A 21,515-nucleotide genomic window follows, 5' to 3' on the forward strand; every position below is an offset into this window, starting at 1 on the left:
TTCCAACTTGTTGAACATTTTTGAAATACCGATTCCGATTCTAATGTAATCACTATTTTAGTGTATCAAACGCGTTTGTGTTTAGATGACTTATTTATTGATTTGCTTATTTGATGAAAGTAGTTATGTACCTAATTTTTTGTTGGTTACTTTGAGAAAATCAAGGCTTTCAAATTTGATCAAATGTACGACTTAGAGAGGGTCCAAAGAATCCAGACCTCAACATTTGACTAACTACACAATTTGTAACTTATTAATTCATGGTTATTATTATTATTATTATTTCTTGTTAACAACTGAATTTATACAATACAAATAAGAAATGTTACGTTCATAACATTTTCACAACAATTTCAAAATAAATCATAAATGACAGGTTGCTATTGGTTGTTACAGGTTGGCCAAAAAGTAATTTAAGTTGTAAATTTAAATTAGAACCAACAACAACTTACCATCTATATTTGTTGTGAAAGAATTATGAAAATGTAGTGGACGTAACACTTCTCTATTTTTATTGATAGATTACTAGAAATTAATATTAATTTATCTTTATCTATTTGGAAGTTTGTCTTAGAGAAGTGGTATGTCTACTACATTTTCACAACAAATCATAGGTGGTAAGTTGTTATTTGTTCCAATTTAAACTTATTACTAAAATGATTGTTTTACCCACCAATAATAGCTAGTAACAACCTATCACTTAAGATTCGTTTTCAAAATTTTGCGAATATAGCGTTCTCATAAAAAAAAATACTAATCCAAACTACTTTATTTAAATAAATGAAACATATTTCTATCGTTACTTATCCAATCTTAGGGTTTTTTTTTTTTTTTTTTTTTTTTTTTTTTTTTTTTTTTAACTTTCTTAAAAAAAAAAAAAAAAGTTATAAAAAAATGGACACAAAACACACGCACAAACTTTACATACGTGTTAGAGGTAGATTCAAGAAATGCAATACAGTAAGATTTATGTGAAGTAGGTCATATAAACATCAACTTGCTTGAATATATATATATATATATATATATATATATATATATTGTGGGGATAAATGAGCCAAGTAGGAGTATTGGGCCGTGCCTAACGATGTAGGGTAGCCCAAGGAGGGTCGAACAGTAAGATAAGCGTGTGGGAAAATGGGGCGAGGACAAGCACAAGTAATGATGAACAAAGGTTGTCTCCCGAGGATCCAAACTTCCTCAGGAAAAGTTGTGGGGGATTGGAGCCCAATTGCCTACAGAATACTGCACAAGAGGATACGTACCTCTAAGGATAAGCTCCAGACAAAAGGGTCCACAATGAACCAGGAAATATCTGAGAAAAAAGGCTGCTACCACCACATTAAATGTTTGCACCTAACCAACCGGTCGCATTTATGTTGAAATGATGTCTGAACAGTGATACGCCTTACAACTACACATAAAGGTTGCAGGAAGGCTCTGATGGGACAAGCATCTAGAAGATCACTTATACAATTAACAAGTGGAAGGCTGAGATTAAAAAGGAATAAGACTATATAAAAAAGAGACCCCCGTGATAAATAGGGTATGTAGTAAGTGGAAAAACAAACAAAACAAGGAGAGAGTGTCTTGTACTTAGAAAAACTTGAGTGAATATAAGAACACTTCATCCTCGGACTTGACCGAGGAATGTTATTCCTTTCAAACCGTGTTTTCTTATCTTTTTGGTGCCAATACAATCTATTGTGTCCCATATGTGATTTGTCAAGTCTTACCTATAATATCCACTCTTTAACAAATATATTGTTTTGGGCTCGTTGGACCATCATCTATTTCTAGTGGGCCAAGGGTCTAAATCTAGTCCCTATATATATATAAAGAAGCGATGTTCTAACATTTGATTTACTATTCTACTTCATGCCCATGATATACTCCAAAAATCCCATATATTAATAGGATAGTAAATTAAACTTGGAATATCCAGGGTTATATCATATGCCCAATCTAATAATGAATCCGGAAAATTATTAAGTACTCCCGGAGTACTATAAATGCGTACTCCCACCTCTCACATGAATGGTAGGTCACACCATGAATTTAATTAGTGAGACCCACTATTCATGTGAGAGGAGGGAGTACGCATTTATGATACTCTGAGAGTATACAATAATTTTCCAATGAATCCTTCACTGAGATACTCTTGTGGCAGAATTGATTTTCTATTAGAAATAGTAAATGAGGTAACCCAAATGATTTTTTTGTGCACTTACATATATCACCACAAAAAATGATGGTAAAATTGGGGAAAATAAAAGAAGACCAAAGTCATAACCCGTAAATATATGAAAAAGTGTTATGCAGATTTTTTTTAACCAAAAAAAAAAAAAAAAAAAAAAAACTAAACTAAACTAAACTACACTTCTAGGACTTAAAATTTGGGGTTATTTTTATTTTGATCATTTACATTTCGAAAAAGTTATTTTGATACTTCATGTTTGATTTCACTTTCATATTAGCCTAGTTGTCCATTTATGTTAGTAATTTGACCGTTAAATACTTTTTCATTTATAACTATTTTATGAAGTATATGGATAATTTTCATTGTTGTAGGCAGAAAAATATATCATGGATGGTCAAATTACCAAGGGTAATGGATGGAATGACTAATATGAAACGAAATCAAACATGAAGGGCTAGAATGAAAATTTTGAAACATAGAAAGTCAAAATGAAAGCAACATCAAACTTCAAGGCCAAAAATGTAATTTAGTTAAATACAAGGAAAAAAAACAAAGAATGTAAGGACCCAATTGGTAACGTTATTCTAGTAACGTTGTTTAAATTTTTTAGAAATATGTGTGAATGAAAAAATATATAAAAATATATATAATATTATTTAAAAATTGAAAATTATTACTTAAAATGTCATACCAAACGACTCCTAAATTGTCATATACTATGTCCGTTGGTTGACTTCCAACGCAAGGAAGGGACAAGGGTGTTCTGGTGAAACAGAGCATAAAACCAAATAAAAATTCAAGTGGCATTACCCTGAAATATCACAGAATCGTCGGGGCAATTTGATCAGAAACGTATTCAAAAAACCATATACCCTTTTTTATTTTCCAATAAAAGAAAAAACTTGAATTTTGTTTTGGATATTTTAGGAAAACAACAAAAGAGGCTTTTTTTTTTTTTTTTTTCACAGAGAGAGAGAGAGAGAGAGAAAAGATGTTATCGGTGGAAGAAAGGAGGGAAGTCTCTACGAAAGGAGCTTTGACCCTTCTCCTCTCCTTCTCTTCTTCATAATCAGCTGTTTTCCTCTTCTTTTCTTATTCCATTTCCTTTTATATATATATATATATATCAATCTCCTCTCAATTCCTTTCCATTACACACAATTCTATTTCTTCTCTCTCTCTCTCTCTCTGTCTCATCATCTATTTTCTTGGAAAACCAGAACTTTCAAATCCCCATATCATAATAATTCCCTTCAAATCCACAAACCCATTTGAGAAAAACGCAAATCCCATATGGGAAATTGTTGCGTAACCCCGGCGGTGGCCGAGGAAGGAGAAAACAATCTCGATCTCAAAAACAACAAGAACAACAAGAAGAAGCCAAACCCGTTCGCCATCGACTATGGCGTGGCCCCACAAAATGGCAAGACCGTCAACAAGCTCTGGGTCTTGAAGGACCCAACCGGCCGAGAGATCGGGGCCCGGTACGAGCTCGGCCGAGAGCTCGGCCGCGGCGAGTTCGGAATCACGTACTTGTGTACGGACAGAGAAACAGCTGAGACTTTTGCGTGCAAGTCGATATCGAAGAAGAAGCTGAGGACTTCGGTGGATATTGAGGATGTGAGGAGAGAAGTGGAGATCATGAAACACTTGCCCGAACACCCAAACATCGTTACTCTTAAGGATACCTATGAGGACGATGATGCTGTTCATATCGTCATGGAGCTCTGCGAAGGTGGCGAGTTGTTCGATCGGATCGTCGCTCGTGGCCACTATACTGAGCGTGCCGCAGCTGCCGTGACCAAAACCATCGTCGAAGTTGTTCAGGTTTTGATTCGATTATGCTCAAAAAATTTTATTTTTTATTTGTTTTTGTGTATGTGTTTATTGATATTTGATATGCTAATGAATCAAATGATCGAGTGGCTTTTGTGGTTAAGTTGTAAACTTGATAATTCTGGTGACTTGACTTGAATGTTTGACCCTTTTTTTTTCTGTGCTGATTCTACTGAATACTGATTCCCTCTTTATGGAGTACTCTTGATTGTGCGATTTGATTTCTATCTTGTGTTATGGATATCCATGACAGTACTTTTACTAGCTCAACTGTCACCTGGGTTCGTGTGTAACTTACCAATGACCAATTTTTTTTTTTTTAAAAAAAAAAAAAAAAAAAAATCCTAGTCGTCTCGGCTGGAATCATAATTCTTAATTCATAACCGGGTTTTTTTTTTTTTTTTTTTGTATGATGATCTTTTACTGTTTGATGACTGCACTTCTATTTCTATGCTCAATTTGAGTTGCAACTTTCGTTCAACTACATGTTCAATACTGTTCAAATTCGTGAAGCTCAATTGTCTAACCGTGCAGGGTTTCTCGTAATATGATATGTGCTCCATGTCTGTGATTCAAATTTCACTTTCCCCTTCCCCGCTATCTACCTATCAAAAAAGAAAAGAAAAATTGTACAATCATGCATTTTTTTTAATTGATTTTCGTAAGCATTCCTTCACATTGCAGATTATCCTTGCCTATCCACTGAGACGGCTCAGTGTTTTTTTTTTTTCTAGGGATAGATGTTGATGGCAACTAGTGAAATGGGTTTTTTTGTTAGATTTGAGGTATAATCTTTTATTAATAGCCGCCAGATATCACAAACTAAGCTGGTCCCAATGATGTGTTTGTTTTTAAGTCCCAGTGTTATATTCTACCATTTTTAGGCAAGGCTTCTATGTTCTCTGATTGCTTATTTGACCAGATTCATGATAGTTTCACTGATTTTTTTTCCTTCACATTTAACGTTAGGAGGGTGTGTACTGGAAAAAGAAAAGGAGTTTGTAATGTGCTTTTTTCATGTGTTTAACGTGCTTTATTGTGTTGCAGATGTGCCACATGCATGGTGTGATGCATCGGGATCTCAAACCTGAGAACTTTTTGTTTGCTAATAAGAAGGAGACATCACTTTTGAAGGCAATTGATTTTGGGCTTTCTATATTCTTTAAACCTGGTATGTTTTATCACGCTTGATCATTTTTATTACTTAACTCTCATCAATTGGTTATATCCTTTAATGTACATAAGCTGACTTGTTTATTTCTGCAGGTGAAACATTTACTGAGATAGTTGGAAGTCCATACTACATGGCTCCTGAGGTGCTAAAACGGAATTATGGTCCAGAAATAGATGTTTGGAGTGCTGGGGTAATCCTTTACATCCTACTTTGTGGTGTCCCACCTTTTTGGGCAGGTTAGTTTTGTTACCATCAGAAAGAAAAAAACCTTGTTTTCCCAATTGAAAAGAAAAATGAAAAATCCTTCTTCACTTTTGTCAAAGTTTTAACCCAAACTGCTAGTAGAAGGTTTTGTATTGAATTATAGTTAAAGGAGTTGTTCTTTTTGAATTATAGTTAAAGGTTTTGTATCTATGAGAAGTGTATGCATAAAACCTCTTCTTTTTGTATGCAGAAACTGAACAAGGAGTTGCACAAGCAATTATAAGGTCTGTTGTAGATTTTAAGAGGGATCCTTGGCCTAGAGTTTCTGATAATGCAAAAGACCTTGTCAAGAAGATGCTTGATCCTGACCCAAAACGGCGGCTTACTGCTCAGGGCGTGCTAGGTAGTTTTAATTCTAATAGCTAATCCTCATAATGTTTTAAATTCCTATTGCCCACCAAGTAGATATATGGGATTAATTAAAATTTCAGCTGTTGGAATATAACAAACAGTGAATTGTGTGTTCATCAAATGCAGATCATCCTTGGTTACAGAATGCCAAGAGAGCTCCGAATGTTTCTTTAGGTGAAACTGTGAGGGCAAGGCTCAAGCAATTTTCTGTAATGAATAAGCTCAAGAAAAGTGCTCTGAGGGTAATGACTCAAACATTTCAGCTCAAGAAAACTTTGTCATGCTTCGTGATTTCAGTCAGATGTTAATCTGAATGATTAACTCTAAGTATTTTTTTTTCTTTTCTTTTTTTAATTTCAAATAAACAGGTGATTGCAGAGCATTTGTCAGTGGAGGAAGTTGCAGGCATAAAGGAGGGATTCCAGTTGATGGATACTACCAATAAAGGCAAAATTAACATTGATGAGCTAAGAGTTGGGTTGCACAAACTTGGCCATCAGATCCCTGATGCAGATCTTCATATTCTAATGGAAGCTGTAAGCAATAAACTTCCATTTGAAATCTTTTCATTATGCTAAGGCCTAATGTGGGACCTTGATTTTCTTTAGCTTTATGGGTTTAAAATCGTCTGTAATTTTAAAAATGTCAAACTAGATGCCAAAAAATAAGAGTAAAAATGGCTTGTGTTTCCAGGTACACTGAACACATTTTCCTGCCAAAAAAAATCTTTTATGGGTTCACGTGTTTGAATTGTAGCAAGCATGGATTCTGTTCCTTGTGTTAACCCAATACATCTTTCTAAAGTTCTGTGCAATTCTTAATCTTGGGAGTAATTAGAGGCTATTCTTGCAGGGTGATGTAGATAAGGACGGATATCTGGATTATGGAGAATTTGTAGCGATTTCTGTTCACTTAAGAAAGATGGGCGATGATGATGAGCATCTTCTCGAAGCCTTTAAATTCTTCGATAAAAACAAAACTGAGTATATAGAAGTTGAGGAGCTACGAGATGCCTTAGCTGATGAACTTGAGCCAAACTATGAAGAAGTCATTAATGCCATTATGCATGATGTGGACACGGACAAGGTTGGTGTCAATGTCTAACAAATAATGCTGTTACTTGTACCTAGTACCTACTTATTTATTTTTGTTTTATGCAAAGTAGCATATTCTTATTCACATTTCAAATCTCAAGTGGGCATGATGCTTGAACAGCAATGAGAACTGATTTTAATTTGTAGGTGTTTACACTTCACAGAATATTAACAGTTATGGTAAAAGCCTTAAAAAATAAAATGATGGTAGTAAAACTGAATCAGGACAGGTGCGATATGCACAATGTTTGATCTTTAATTAGAATCTGCTATGAAATCTTCATATATGTTTTTTTCAGGCACATAAATGTGCATATTTGCTTTGCAGGTAACACCGGCATGCTTAAATGGTCAAATTATTTAAAAAAAAAAAAAAAAACAATTGTCTGTAATTTGTCATTTATGATAGTCTTCTTAGTCTCTGGTCTTTCTTGGAAGTAAAAAATTAAGTGTTTGTAAAATTATGGTAGCACGAAATTTTTGTGTGCCTAAAGTTCACTCTTAAATGCATTCCAAAAACTTGCAGGATGGGCGAATAAGTTATGAGGAGTTTGCCACAATGATGAAGGCAGGCACGGATTGGAGGAAAGCGTCAAGGCAGTATTCACGAGAGCGGTTCAATAATCTCAGTTTGAAATTGATCAAGGATGGATCGATTACAGTTAAACAATGAGAGTAGAGGAGTCAAAAAATGACATATTACTCTTGGAAATATGCATATTAAAGAAAGGAAGAAATGTTTTTTCTTTTTGATTTTTTCATAATTCTTTTTTTCTTTCTTTTCTTTCCTTTTTGAAACCCCATTTTGGGGGTAATCCAGGGTGTTGAAGTCTTAACTCTTTATGGATTGAATATATGTTTTTTGTTTGTTATGACATGAGAGTTCCTGGCCTGGGCATAGGAGTACCCTGAAGAACGTCTGTATATATGTTAAATTGGCATACTTTCTTTACAGTCAGCAACCAATCAGCATCTCACACACTGTTGGTGAAGCTTGATAGGTTTGACTTTCACGTGGATGTTAATTCAGATACAACTGAAAGCAAGATTTGAGTGTTACATATATATATTTTTTTATGAACTTCTCAATGATTACAAAACCAATATTTTTCAAGGTAGCTATTATGCCTACTCTGGGTTGGCTTAATGGTTCTTAAGGTCTTACGATATTCATGAGATCTTAAATGTGAAACCATATCTTAGGGTCATCCTCATGGGATTTCTCCATGTAATAATCTGGTGCATGTGGAATAGGAGATTGCATACACCCAATGGCAAAGTTAGGGGGCGGGGACATGGTCCCCTAGCTTTTTGAAAAAAATTCAATTATAGGCTAACAAAAATGATTAAAATAATAAATTATATGTAAATTGAATAACTAGCCCCCCTTTAGAATTTTTAGGAAAAAGTTATTATTGGTTTAGTCTCTGGTTAAAATTTGAGTTTGCTCTCCCTAAAATTTTAAAATTCGTTTAGAAATCCCTAAAAAAAAAAAAAAAAAAAATACAAAGCGAGTAATTTAATAGGAGAAACCATCCACAGTTGATGCATAGTAATTTAGTAACCTGAAAGAACATAAATCATAATTTTTTTGAGTTAAAGTTAATTTATACAATAAGTTTTTTTATTTAAGAATTTGTTTAATTTAGCTTAGCCCCCCAAGAATAAATTATTGACTCTGCCATTGCATACACCCAAGAGAATAGTCAAATATTCGAAAGTTCAAATTTTACTCTTCAAATTTGGGTTCATTGTCATTTGTTCATTAAAATTGATAACTTTGATAAATTTGTCTTTGATTTGGAAAATATTGTTAATGTTATCCTTCTGGTTATCATCATTAAAAAAATAAAAAAGCTGGTGGTTTTTCTTTTGGGTGAAAAAAAACTTTGTTAATAAAAAAAATTAAATATCAAACAATATTTTAAAATAAATTAAAATTTAGATTTATCTTTGAAAAAAAGAAAGAAAGAGGAAAGTTATAAAATTCTTCAAGAGGTTATAAAAACCTTCCCTTTGCTCATTCTATTTTCAAAATAAACAATTTCATCATATTATCCGGTCAAAAATCTAACATAAAGCAAAAATATTTGACATAAAACTATTTCTTAACGGGCACGGTAAACACTACCCTTATAAAAATAGGGCCTTTCATAGGACGAGACACAGGACTGTCGCGTGTCCATTTCAAGATGTGTTAGTACTCAAAACCAAAACCAAACCCTATAAAAGATGTTAAATTTTGCTGGTGACTTTGATTTAATGCCATGTGCATAATTTATGGACCTGTTACCAATTGTCCCAAAAATATTTTGCTTGTTCCTTTAGTTTAATGCAATGTGCATAATTTCAAGATCTCCTACTTTGATACCACGTTAATTTACTGATTGTCCAAAAAACTCAAACTGTTATGAAATATTTAAGCATTAACATAATTTTAATAAATTCAACTTAAAAAAAAAAAAAAATCAATAGTTTGTAGTGTAAGAATCTTAACCTTAAAATTGAATATAACAATTGAAAACTCCAGAAAGTACTAATCAATTGAGTTACAAGACCCTTGGCTAACTCATCTTAATTATTTAAAAGAATGTAATGTAAAACATATGGAAGTTGACTGAAATACTTACCAATTTTATTTTTGTTTTACTTGCCAAAAACAAAAATTTAGTTTATTAGTTGAGTAATTGGCATGTGAGCAAAGAGTGTCACAATCAATTTGGGAAGTAAACTTTACGCTGTAATAAAACTTATTTCTAGTGAGGAGTTTCAATTATTGGTTTGGTGGTATCCATTATTCTTCTCAAAAAAAAAAAAATGATTGACCATTATTAACAATTAACAGTTTCCATTGTTTTTTAAAAGACTGATCACTGATGTCAGATATGCACCTAATCACCTAACTCTAGCTAGCTTTTGTTTTCAGCCAAAATAAATAATAAATAAAAATCTAGCTTTTGTATTTTCGTCCCAGATTTCTGAACTCTTGTTTTTTTGGTAAACTTTTCTGTACATATTTCTAGATGATCAGCGACAATAGCTATGATATGACTGGGAAAATTTTGATGGTAATAGGATTCCTAAAGCCCACATATTCCAGCAAGACCAGGCAAGTATGGCATGCACATTAAGCCCAGCGTATGAGCTTGTCCATTGAAGGCTCAAAATAGTAAAATTGCGACCCGAGTTGATTTGTACTCAAAGCCCAAATCCATTTTCCTACTCATCCTAAAAAAAAGGACCAAAATGAAGACATGGCCTGCACCCCCAACTCCTCATGGCCTAGATGTTCATTAATGATCAGCTGGTTCAAGTTCAACAAGTAGAGGATGAGGGGGTTCGTGAAGAGAAAAGGAGGTAGCAAGGTGCTAGACCCTTGATACTTGAGAAGGAGAGAGTACTGGTCTGGTCGCATGTGGTGGCACCTTGTACCCATATCAGCCACACTAAACCATGGACATGGAGATGGAGGCATATCATGGCGGTGCAAGGTCGCTTTTTGAGGCAGCAACTAACAGGTTGTGCTATCTCACTATGTTTTGAGGCCAGACTTAGAGGTGACATTGATGTAGGCCGAGCCCCTCCACATGGTGTATGGATCAAAGTACCCAAAAAAAAACTAAATATGAATGATTATTAATAGACAATGAAAGATGAAAAGACGTCATTGAATAGAAATTAGCTTGAGTCGTTAGAATTTGGACATATGTCAAATAATTGTCATATATCCATATTTCAACGGATCCAATATACAGGTACACTGGACCCAACCCATTAAATATAATTATATACTTTCTTGAAAAAGTGACTTGTGAAGATATATGCCGTTTAAAATATTTTTCTAACCGACATTGATATTAGGAACATAAAAAGGTTTAGTTAGAATGTACAGTGGTATGTTTGAATTAGCATTTCTATATATGAGGAATGTTTAGTGGATATGTGTGAATCCAGGAAGTTTTGTTAGGAATGTAAAGTGGCATCTTTGGAAGCATCTTCTACTAATAAATAAAGTTGATATATATGTGTGTGGTTATAGGAAGTTTCGTTAGGATTGTATAGTGGTACATTTGGAAGCATGCAGCGTGCTAGAGAGACTATGCTGGGGTATTGACTTTTTTAGTCACAAAAACGTGTAGCGGTATGTTAAAGCTTAATGGGCATTTTTTCAAAAATTAATAAATATATAAGGAAAAAAAAAAAAAAAAAAAAACTTAATATTTCAAGCCTCGTTTACTACTCTAGCATGCAATATTTAAAATAAATAATAAATAATAAATAAAAAAGAAGAAGAAGAAGAAGAAGAAGATGAACTTTTCAAAAATATGATAAGTTGTAACAGTTGAACTCTTGTTACATATTCTGAACTTGTAAGTTGTAACAGTTGAACTCTTGCTACCGGTACAACAAATGGGCCTACTCAATTGGTGTGAATTTCGGGCTTGAACTCTCCTTTTACGAACATAAGCCCAACAAGCTTCTCGTCCAACAGCTGACAATTGAGATATGGCATTCAACAGAAAAGGCCCCAACAAATTATTGTATTTAACAACTTTTGAATTATTTTTATTTTTTATAGAAATTATGAAGGAATAATTTTTTTTTTTTTTGGTACTTAACACTCAACTAATTGATGACATTTTTTTTTTTTTTTTGTGTGTGTTGTCTTCGAACTTTGTGATGAGTATTTGGTAACTTTGTCTTCTTCTTTTTTTCTTTTTCTTTTAAAAAAAAAAAAAAATTATAATCAATAGTTAAAACAAAAATGGGATATTTGAATCTCGAATATCATGGACACATTAAGAGGTGCTAATTAGTTGAGTTATAAAACTTTTAATTTGTATTTAAAAAATTTATATTTGATGAAACTTTTTTTTGTTGTAAATTAGGCCTTTGGTGAAACATTTGCTCAATTTGTAATGAATAAAGGTATGGGAAATACTTTCACAACAATTTGACAACAAAGCCTAGGTAGCAAAGCTCTTAATAGTAGGTAAAAAAAAAAAAAATAATGTCAATGGCAGGCCAAATGAAAACCAATAACAATTGCCATCTAGTCTTTGTTGTAAAATTACTATGAAACTGTTGTGCTTTTTATCACTCATTTGTAATTTGAATTTTATATTTGATTTATTGTTAATCAATTGGTAATTGGATTTTGTAGCAATTAAACTTGTCATTGGAGTGGGCTTATATGAAGGAAACAATAACAAATAGTCATATAGGTTTTGTTGTGAAATTATTGTAAATTATTGTGCCCGTAGCACTACACATTTGTAATTTAAACTTTATATTGGATTTTTCGTGATCAATTGGTAATTGGACTTTGTAGTAGTTGAACTTGTCAATGGAGTTATGAACATTGTTTTGTGAAGGATTCTTATGCATTGATATTGCGTTTAAGGGAGGGGGGAGCTTGTGTTTGGGCTTTTGTTTAAAAAATTGTGTTATTTGTTTTTTGAAAACAATAATTGTGATAGTTGCATTTGTTTATGTTGTAAAATTTTAATTTAGTCCCTTAATTTTATTTTTAATGTTGTAAAAGTAGGGTTGTAAATTAGCGTAGTCGAACTAAATTTTAAAAGTTCTGACTAACTTCTTTATTTAATTTTACTTCGAACATGAGCTGAGCTCAAACTCATCATCAAACAAGATTAAGTGTTTAAGTTTGATTTATTTTCTTGTTAAACAAGCTTAAACTTATTCATAGGTTGTGTGATTAACTTTTTTTTTTCCTCATATATGGTCAAACTTTGACTTTCTTATCCCTTCAAAATCAATGAATTTTTGTTATGAATAGAATAGTTATATCAAGAAGAAACCAAATAATAATATGATACTATATGAACATATTTACAAATTTACATAATCTAATATCAAGTCTGAAATCTATTTAGAAGTATATTTTAGACAATTAAACACGCACGCACACACACACGCGCACACACACACAAACACACACACACACACACACACACACACACACATATATATCATGTCTCATGTTCACAAGCTTGTTTATGAACACATTATTATGTTTGAACTTGTTTGCTAAACAAACGAATATAAATAAGTTTTTTATTCTGAGCCAAACTCTCCCTATTCATAAACAACTTGGTTCGTTTAGAGTCTTATATAAATAAATAAATAAAATTTAATTTAGGCCAATAAAATATGTTTTTAAGTTTAGGTTAAAATTAGCTAAGCCCAAAATTTTATAGGTCTAGAATAGTTAAAACGAAGCTGAAATTTGTTGAGGAAGTGTAGACAGATTAAAGAAAATCCAAAATTATTAGAACATAAACATGTCCAAAATGAGAAAAACAAAATTATAGAACCACCTCGGCACACTTAATTGCATTGGTCACCCTATAACCCAACCAACCCAAATGAGACTCATTTTAGTTAGCACATTGTTTGGATAAAAAGAAAAAGGAGAAAAAATAAAGAGAAAAATTATTGCGATTCCTTTGCTTGGTTGATATGAGAGAAAGGACATTGAGTTGAAGTGGAAGGAAACATTTTCCACTAAGCCCACATTTTTATTATTATTCTAAATTTGGATGGAAAGAAAGTGGATGGGAATGGAAGACTGACTTTGAGTTGATTTTGATTGTTTTTTCATAATAAAATTACTAATATTCTTTTTACAAATCACATATTTAACGAAGCAGTTTTTTCTTTTCCATTTTCTTTAAAAATCAATCAAGGGAAAGAAGAAACGTTTTCTTTCTTTTCCTTCTTACATCCAAAAACACATATATTGAAAGATATTATCTTTTCCCTTTACTTACAGTTATTCAAGGACCACACACTATATCATAACTTGTATAAATGTCAAAATGTGATTAAATTATAGTATTACTCAACTTACACATAAGTCCACACTCCACAATCAATACTTCGTAAAAAAAAGTAATCCAAATACTGCATGTCATGCGTATACGTTGTGGCAAAATATTTGGCTAAATGTGTAGTCTTGGACTTTCTGTATTTGGAAGAGGAAAAAAAATGCTCAGTTAATTTGTGTCCGTGCATTCATTAATCAACAATTTTAAGAAATTGTTTATGAAAATTTGAAAAAATTATAAATTTTTTTTTCAGAAAAAGTCCTCTAAAATTTATTATTAATTAATGCCTTATAAAAAATAATCACACAACATATCACTCCACCTCATCTCCTCTCCCCTCCTCCAATGATTGTCAACGTCGCAGATTTAATCCAGACACCTTAATAATTCTTGACCATACATGTGGAAATATACAAGGTAAAAAGCTAAAATAGTCCCCACCTATTTCACCATGTGCAGCCCACTAAAAGAAGATGATAGATGTGTAAAAAATTGACAATGTATTGTCAGTTTGGTTAGCGTATTTTTTGCTAATTTATTTTACTATTCAGCTTATTTTTCTACTATTTTTGGGTTCTACTACATTTTTTAATACTATTCATGAGTTTCATTGTATTATTTCTATAGTACTTTCAGCAAAAAATTTTCAGTTTCAATGAAATAAACGAATCCTAAAAAGATCCGTAGTCTGTCAAAAGTTGATTAGAATAGAATAGTGATGTGTGGGGACGGGGACCTCTGTCATGAATGTCTGCTTTCACTTGAATCACTTCCATGCATCGAAAGAGCACTCACATCCAGTTTCTACAAAAAAATTATTTTACCATCTCAAAAGTTACCTTATCATTTATACCATACTATTTTATAATACAACCAACATCCCAACTTTTATTTTACTATTCAGCACATCAAAATAATATAAATTATACAATAAAATAATATAAAATTATCTATCACTCCTTTCTAATTTCTATCTCTCTATCACTCTCTCAACCACACCTCCACACAACAACCACCCTCTCAACCACACCACCTCCACACAGCAACTACCGTGACCCCAAACCCACCGCAATCCCAGCAAATACCAACCTGCAAACCCAGCCACAACCCATTAAAAAAACTATCAAAAAACCTAGTCATCACCACACAGCAACCACCATGACACCAAACCCACCACAAACCCAACAAATATCCAGGCACAAACCAACCACAAACCCAACTGTTGATACTGTATTTTGTCCGCCCTCGATTTACGTGCTGAACCCCTGAAAATCTAAAATTATTATTTTCTATCTACGGGACCATGAGAACATCTAGAATGACGTGGCATAACCCGTTCGAGCACCGGAGCACCCGAAGTGCCCATTTCTGCCAAAATGACCAAAACTCCCTTAATCAACCCTAGGTTTAACCGAAGGTCAAACGAGGTCCAAACTTCCACAAAATAACATTTTTCATAGATTTACACCAAACCCGAGCTTCTCAGAGATTTTTAATAACTTTGACCAAGTTTGACTCGAAGTCAACCCAAGGTGGGCCCAAAAACCCTAATTTTGATCCGGCTATCAGAACGGGTTGAAACCAATGCCATTGTGAAGATTATCGAATTCTTTTTCCAATGACTGTTCATGGGTCGAAATCGGAGTTAGAACGGCCGAGATATCACGAAAACCGGGATGGCGCATCGATCGATGCACGACAAACTTCAGAGAGCCATAACTTTTTATCCGACAGTTGGATTTTCAGGTTTCACGCCTTTTCAGAATCAGGAAGCCAAGATCTTTCCAGAGGTACCCAGATCCACACTTTTTGAGGGCCTTCGAGGGAAGCGGCCCTTCAAGGGCCACTGCCTCGAAATTCGTGCCTAGGGTTATCCTCAGACCAAAGAGTTTTTTTTTTTTTTTTGAAATTTGCCTTCAGCCTAGCCTCTCTACATGTTTTTTCTCTCTTCCAAACACCAAAGAAAAACACCCAAAAAAACTCCAAAAAAAAAAAAAGACACATCAAAGCTTTTTTATTCTTGCATCTTCACCAACAACACAAGGTAGTGTTCTTGTACCCAATCTTCACCTCCTTGGTTCTACATCTTCGTTAGGGTTTAGGGGTGTGGATGTAGCTCTGTTAGCTATCATCCACACCCCTAACCTTCTAAATCTTTTTCCTAGCATGTTCTTGCTTTTTTTGCCATAATAATATGTTTTATTGCCTTCTTTGACATGTTTCTTGCTTTATCTTGTTTCTAGCATGTTTTAGCTTAGATCCTGTGTTCTTTTATGCTTGTTCACATGTTTTTTTGTCCCTATCTACGTGCTTTATGCTTTGAGCTACATGTTTATGCCTAGATCTATCGTTTCTATGTGTTGTTTGGCTAGATCTACATGTTTCTACACTTGTTTACATGCTTACATGTTTAGATCTACATGCTTAGGGTTTTATGCCATGCTTTCCTTTGTTTTATTCCTATTTTTGCTTTATTTTGATGTTAGGGTTATGTGCTCACATGCTTGATATCATTTCTATGGTTATACTTTGCTTGGATCTATGTGTTCGTGTGCTTTTCGCCTTGTTTTATGCTTAGATCCGCATCCATACATGCTTACTTGCTTGGATTCATGTTCCTCTATGTTTATGTGGTTCATACACGTTGCCATACTTATATGTCTAGATCTATGTTTTCACACGCTTGCGTGCTTGGATCTATGCTTTATGCCATCTTCCATGTGCTTGTGCGCTCCATGTCATGCTTGTGTGCCTAGGCCTAGAATTGTTTGTCATGCCATGTGCTATTGCAGCCCTTTTGTTCCTTTTATCGCATTTTCTTGTGTTTTGGCCTTTTGGTTCGGACTCGATCTAGGCCCTATGGTCTTTCTCACCGTCCATACACCTTGGCCCATATCAAAGGGTTTGGATCACCCATTTTTCATGTCTATGCTTGCTTGCTTCTATGTTTTATGCTTGTGTTAGCCTCTCTTGTTCTAGGCTTTGCCACGTCTGGCACCCTTAGCGGGTTTGTGGTTGTGTGGTTACATTTGACGCCCATGAGGCCTTGTTTGGATGTAGCCATATGGGATGCATCGCCATGATGTCGGTTGCTTCATGCACACCTATCCCCTTTTCCACTCTGTTCGATGATTGCTTACCATGATTTTTTGTGCCACCCGTTGGCTTTATGTGCATCCTTACACGCTTGTTTACATGTTCATGCATAAGTCTTACTTGTTAGTGTGTCGTCCATGCTTCAACACAATGAGGCTATGGACATCCGATCCAAACCTACATTTGTCCCTCACGGACACCACCTTTTGTTTACTATTGTGCTTGTTTACCCTTTGCTTGTTGTTTGCTATCTTGCTTGTTTACCCTTTGCTTGTTGTTTGCCATCTTGCTTGTCTGCCCCTTTACTCATATATTTGCTTGCATCCTATATGCTATGCTTGTCATTGCTATTTTGGTTGTTCGTTTTGTGCCCTTTTTCTATTATCTATGCATCTCTCCCTTTCCATTTCTCGTCTACTGGTTTCTTGTCTTTGCCTTTGCATGTACACACATGGAGCAAGGATTCATGGAGCTAGGGCGCGATCTCCTAGACGCAAGCAAAAAGGGTGTGGATGCAAGCTTGCCAACATGAGTCGAGCGGCTGTGTTTAGTAGGTTTAGGGTTTAGCTTTTTCCTTTGGTTATGTGCTCTTTTAAACCCCTTCCTTCCTCCTCCTTTTCTCCCTTAGATGGTTTGTATTAGGTATATCATGCTTTGTACCATTTGTCCTTATCTCAAGAGTATGGCGACCCCTATTTATTTTCTTGCACCTATGTTTTGGGCCATGCTCTAGGGATGTAGGCATTTACTTTCTTGCTCTATGTACTAGCATTGTGCATGATGTATGAATATATATACCTGCTTGTCCCTTTCCAGTGTGATTGTCATGATCCCTATCACTTAAGGCTAGCGATGCCTAATTTCCGCCGAGAAAGTAAGGTGACTTCTTGCCAGATTTTTGCAGTGGAAATCTGGCACTTTGCTCAAATGCCTTAAGAAAGCATATATTGGGACCACACCCGTTCAAAAGCCAAACCTTAAAGCCCCCCCCCCCCCCCCCCTCCCCCTCCCAATGCATGCAAAGCCCTGAAAGCTAATGCTAAAATCATGTTTTTACTGCCAATCTCCAAAAATTAAGGTTTTATCAAAACAAAGGACTATCTTTGGACAAACATTTTGGGGTGCCTAACACCTTCCCCACACGTAACCAAACTTCTGGACTTAGAATCAAGATTTTTTTCCATCCACATTAGATTAGGAAAAACGCTCTTTTTTCTTAGCCTAGGATCAATAATAAAATCAACTAAAAACAGGTGACCATCACACCTTAGAAAAACCCAATGATTGACGGTGGCTCCACTTACCTTTGGTAATCCTTTAAAATTTGGCCCAAATTCCTACCATAACGCCAAAGGTAGACCTACCTCCCTCCACCGAGAGAGAGAGTACTCGAAGCTCCGTGCGAATAACACGCATATACATCGAAAGGGGCCTCTAACGGGACCCACGCACGAGGGAGCTGTCACTATGGTGGGTGGTCGAATGAAGGGACGGTGGCGGCAATCTTTTCCGCTTAGCCAGTCAAGGCTAGGCGGTTACACCAGCCATGAACCATTAAAAAATAACCAAACAAACTCGGCACCACCATGCTCACTACCTTTTACCCACCACTACCACTACCACCACCACGATACCATGAACCCACATCAACCACCACCACCATCAATCACCCATCCCTACCACCACGAAAACCCTCTACCACCATGAATAGCAAATATAGAGAAACCCACCCCACCCACGACCAAATCCATCACTATACCCACGCATCTCACAACCAAAACCACAACAACCCCTGACCATGCTGATCTTGCCACAAAAAAATACCTAGAAAAACACCACCACAGCCGTGAGAGAGGAACTGAAGGACTGAAGGACATCCAATGGCTGCTTGTCTTGAAAGTCAAGCTCACGCCTTTGTTGGAGCATGCTTCGGCCAACAACGGTGCCAAAAGAATGAGGGAGACGAGAGCAAGTCAAAGAGTGAGAGAGGGGGAGACAAGAAAACAGAGATGAGGAAAGAGAGAGTTAAGAAAGAAAAGGAAACCATCTCAGCCCAGAGAATGAGAAGAAAGGAAGGAGAGAAAATAAAATTCATTAAAAAACAAGATACAATAATGCTACAGTGCCATCATACATTGGCATTGTAGCACAATTGCAATTTTTTTTGGGTAATTGCACGACTTTGCAAGACCAGGTACTGGGGGGTTTTAGGGCTCTGATGCTAAATATTATCAACATATGGCATTTGCAAGACCCAATGTGAATGCTCTAACGCAACAAGTCCGAAATGAATTGCATCCCTATAATAATTTTTTGAAAACTTTTAACGGTAAAATAAAAAAATAAAAAAACTAATAATTAATTTTTTTTAATAGTTTTTTATTTTATTTTTTTATTTCTTATAAAAGTGTTTCAAAATTTTCTTAAAGTGGTTTATTAATAAATGCCCATAGAGCATTCATTAACATGACCCGTTGTTTATTACTCATAATTTTTTTAAAACAATAATAATTATGAGCACAAATTATATGATTTTCTATATTACTCTTTGTGTGGGTCCTTTTTTGGACAGTATCCAGGCCCAAGTAGAAATAAGGATCCTAGGCCCTTTACTTTTTGTTTGGTGGACTGGGCTTGATTCACCGCAGCTAAATGGGGGCTTATTACGAACCAAGTTGTGTGCAAGTCACATAAAACTCCTCAAGGCAAAAATGCGATCCTCCTAAGTAATGAAATACCATTATAAGTGTTTTAGTGTCATAAAATGACCATTTACTCTTATGAAATAAGTAAAATAAGTATTCATAATATTCACAATGAGAAGGAGATTGAAATAGAGTATTTGAGGCTTATCTTTTATTGTGTGAACATTTAAAATAATTCCTTCACTTGGTACCCCGAGCGTAATATCGTGGTACCCCAGACGTGATGTCGTGGTACCCCGAACGTCATGTCGTGGCTCCCAAGTGTACTAGGTCAGTAATCTATGGAACCCAGAATCTCTGGTTCCTTGAACTATAGAATCTTTCTCCATGCTTATTATGCAATAGAGTTTTGTCCTTTCCCTTTACCTCTATAGGTCCTGCACAAGAACAACTATACAATACACATATTTTCAAATAATGGTTAGATCCTTAAATTAGGATATACATTCTAATACATATACATATATGTAAATGAATTTTATAAGAATGAGTCAGCCACGAGAATCCTGGCCCCAATTCTCACAGATTTAGTGCTTTTGCACAAGACTTGTGAGATTTGGAACTCAAGTCCAAGTAGCTTTGCTTGAGCATTGTCTTCCAAGATAGTTAAGTGAGGAGGATTTTGTGAGAGAGGGTGATATTTGATGTGTGCATGTTTTTGGCATATGTTTCTTTAGAGGCTAAGTGATATTTTGAATAATCTCAAGGATATGGGATGAATTCCTACTCCTTAGCTCTCTCTTGTTTTGTCCATTTTTTTCTTTCCCCTCCCTTATTGGGCTCTTAAAGCTCTAAGAATATATCTTTTGAACCTCTGAAATCGCCCTTTGAATCCCCATTTTCTCCCCCCCCCCCCTTCCTGCTAGGCATTAGTGTTCCTTTTATAGTGGACATGGTCTGGTACCCCAAGTGAGGACGTCCCTGGTTTGATGGGTAAAATCATGTCCTCTGGAACCTAAAAAAGTGCGTTGAGCAGAGGTTTAGCTTAATTAGGCAATTATAACTTAAAAGGGGCATTTGACTTTAGCTATAAATGAAAAATTCCTTCTTGGAAAGTCAAAGGAGTGGGTGGGCTGCTTAATGTACTGGATAACAGCTTTAGTTGAAAATGACAATTGAGAGGAAATTATGGGGAGGTGTCATGCACATGGAGGAATTGAGTTTTCCATTAGTTCATGCATTCCAAGCAAATATATAAACCAAGGGAAACCTTCGGGATCCTCCTTTCACTAGAAATTACTCCCCTACTAACCAAACCACTTATCCCTTACTATCCACTCGGGATCCCACGGGCTTGGACCATGGGTTACAAAGAAAATACCTATTTTGTTGGATTTTTAATGATTTTTTTACTGGAAATTTGAATATACATCTTGGTTTTCCCATGTGTTAGCCAAGGTCCTCTTCTCAAGGCTTCAAAAGGACACATCAAGTTCCTAGGGCCTTGATGCTCTTCTTGATGCATATCCTTTGACCGAGATCCTTGCTGCATGTCCTTTGGCCTGACCGAGATCCTTGCTGCATGTCCTCTGGCCTGATCGAGATCCTCTTCTTTTTTCTTTATTATTATTATTATTATTATTATTATTATTATTATTATTATTATTATTATTATTATTATTATTATTATTATTATTATTATTTCTTTCTTTTTTTTTTCTTCTTTTTGGGACTTTGGGCCTTCATGGTCCTTCGAAACTTCATGAATATAAGGCCCATGGTCTTTTCTTACTTTTCATGGAATGGACTTTCTTGTGAAATTTTGGTCCTCAACACTTTTTTTTTTTTTTTAAAAATTATCATCATTGAATAGTATCTTGAATTGTTATGAGGTATATTGTTCAAGAGAAGGGAGTAGGACTCCATGGAATATAATTGGAATTCTAATATTTATTTAAATTTTCGTTTAATTGCATATTTCATATTGAGGTTAGGGATTTTTTA

At 34.9% G+C, this 21,515-nt stretch overlaps 1 protein-coding gene across 1 annotated transcript; it reads left to right on the forward strand.

The window, feature by feature from the left end:
* Window positions 1-3,212: 3,212 nt before the first annotated feature.
* On the forward strand, window positions 3,213-7,791 carry LOC126693011 (calcium-dependent protein kinase 32-like). Its single transcript, XM_050388863.1, has 8 exons — window positions 3,213-4,027; window positions 5,084-5,207; window positions 5,303-5,446; window positions 5,665-5,817; window positions 5,952-6,067; window positions 6,194-6,361; window positions 6,678-6,911; window positions 7,446-7,791. The coding sequence occupies exons 1-8, from the start codon at window positions 3,494-3,496 to the stop codon at window positions 7,590-7,592; spliced, it is 1,620 nt and encodes a 539-aa protein (XP_050244820.1). The 5' UTR covers window positions 3,213-3,493; the 3' UTR covers window positions 7,593-7,791.
* Window positions 7,792-21,515: the final 13,724 nt, after the last annotated feature.

This window comes from Quercus robur, chromosome 7, assembly GCF_932294415.1.
Source record: "Quercus robur chromosome 7, dhQueRobu3.1, whole genome shotgun sequence".
In the NCBI taxonomy this organism is placed as follows: domain Eukaryota; kingdom Viridiplantae; phylum Streptophyta; class Magnoliopsida; order Fagales; family Fagaceae; genus Quercus; species Quercus robur.